We start from the raw sequence: 2,156 nt of genomic DNA on the forward strand, positions 1-2,156 counted from the left end.
CCCCGTCTTGATGCGAGGACATGCATCTCCTCCCATTCCACACACACTCCCAAAACAGCAGTGTCATCACCACATTGTATCCGATGACAATGACTGAAAAACGGACCAAAACCCATTCGTTGCTACACGAGGTTTACTTGCGTCTCATGGAAGACAGGAAGAGGCCGTGATGCTGTGAGACTGCATTGTAATGGTGCGCCATCAGGGATTGGTTCAAAAATCAGACGTTAAAGGTCAACATGAATACAAATGGCTTGAAGGAAGATTGTACAGCAGTTATCAGGGTGTTTGTCCTGATCATTTGGACAATCGAGAATATGATGCCAAATTGGTTCTTTATATTTCACTCCCTAAATGTGTGAATCACAGAAGAAACTAAACTGTTTTTTAAAGCCAATGTTGACCTGAGCATATTGAGTGGGCTTCTTCAATCCCTGACAGCACACAGCAGCTTAACAAACAGCGGAAAGATGGAGAGATGAGAAAAGAAAGAAAAGACAGCGTAGACAGCAGTTCAGTCCAGGAGCAGAAACACAGCATGGCCTGTTTTCACTTTGAGCTTTCAACCTTTTGTCTGTTTCACATCATTTTTGATTTGGGTTTTACAGTTGCTTAGGCAGACTAAGAAAAACAGTCCTCATGTCCGGGGTACATTATTATGATTTTTTTTACATTTTAAGATGAGTTTAAACTAATCTAAATTGGAAATATTATCAATTGCATAATCAATTACAGAAATAACTATGATTTGTATTATCCTAAACAACAACTTTAAATCTGTTTGCAGTGTTGCTGCAGCTTTTACAAGCGCGAAAGTGCAATCATGAATTTGAAAGTTGGACAAACCAACTAAAGGTCCAGCTTTTTTCTGAGTTTGCTCTGTTGAAATGGAATGTGTACTGTGGGTGTATATATACATACACACACACACACACACACACAAACACACACACACATATATATACAGTATATATACAGTATATTTACAGTATATAATGAGCTTGCATGTCAACAGATCAATCTCCATAATAACTGAGGGAAATGATGATCATATAGTCGTAGCAGAACTTGGATTATGCTTTGTTCCTTCAAGCTATTATTGTCAACATAAAAAAATGGGCATTGAAAAAGCCAATGTGACAGCCTAGACTCTGCTAACCTGCTAGCCATGGATAGCGTCCTGTGGGGTACCATACGAGTATTGTACATACTGTATGTTTTTGTAATGATAATTTACTGATTATGTAAAATGTAAGAACGTGAGGTAAATCTGTGTCTTTCCCAATGGGGTAAAAACTAATTTAGCAACTGCCTCTGTTGCCTACCAGAGTGAGCTGCAGGGGGTGGTAGAGCTGCACTTCAGTGGATAATACAATGAAGGTGGACTGCACTGCTGCTTAGTGTTAAGATAACAGATAGAGAGATAGATATGGAGGATGGGCGTGGGGGGGGGGGAGGTGACAGGCACGCTTGCGCTTCTCATTCCCCATTACCTAGACCTGTAGAGTCAGTAAAGTTTTCTGCCAACAAAAAGACAAGTGGAGACAGGAGAGAGGGAGAGCTGTGAGAAAGAGAGAGGGACAGAGAGGGACAACAAGCAAGACAGCAGCTGGAAGGTCGCTTCGACAGATATTCTCATTTATCTCTTATGGCATACCATGCAATCTGTTCGGGTTTACAGTTATCTGCCTCTGACAAACATCTTCTGATGAAGAAATTAGGAAAATTGCTCACAGTGACATATTGTGAATTTTCCACCACTGTATTTTGGAGTGGAAACATAAATCTAAGACAAATGTATTTATAGAATAAGGGCTTGTTACCGCTGGACGGCTTCAAAACATCCTGTCAGGTGTAAACTTTTATTCATGACTGTCAAATATCACCATATTGCTGTAGCTTGAATGTATACATGAGCGGCTAGAAAGTCACTGGTGGATTCTGATCATCCTCTGATTCAGCTGTGTTTGTGTGTGTGTCACACAATGTTGGTGGTGTTGGATAATGTCATCCCTTAGAGAAAGACCAGTTATTTCTCCATCTGATACACTAACAAAGAGGCCTATGTTTACTAAGGGGCTACAACCTCACTCACTTTCTGTGTCTCTGTCTCTCGCACGCGTGCACACACACACACACACACACACACACACACA

The 2,156-nt window shown here is 40.8% G+C and overlaps 1 protein-coding gene across 26 annotated transcripts in view; it reads right to left on the reverse strand.

The window, feature by feature from the left end:
• The window catches only part of nfasca (neurofascin homolog (chicken) a), a 185,394-nt gene that overhangs the window by 28,401 nt on the left and 154,837 nt on the right, over positions 1-2,156 (reverse strand). For 16 of the 26 annotated variants that reach the window (XM_032513140.1, XM_032513153.1, XM_032513152.1 and 13 more), the window contains one exon: positions 1,494-1,520. The exons of 8 other annotated variants lie outside the window; for them this stretch is intronic. In XM_032513140.1, coding sequence (XP_032369031.1) covers positions 1,494-1,520 — 27 coding nt within the window. The remainder of the gene's footprint in view (positions 1-1,493; positions 1,521-2,156) is intronic. 2 more of the 26 variants (XM_032513143.1, XM_032513160.1) reach the window with 1 other exon arrangement.

Source organism: Etheostoma spectabile, chromosome 4 (genome assembly GCF_008692095.1).
Source record: "Etheostoma spectabile isolate EspeVRDwgs_2016 chromosome 4, UIUC_Espe_1.0, whole genome shotgun sequence".
In the NCBI taxonomy this organism is placed as follows: domain Eukaryota; kingdom Metazoa; phylum Chordata; class Actinopteri; order Perciformes; family Percidae; genus Etheostoma; species Etheostoma spectabile.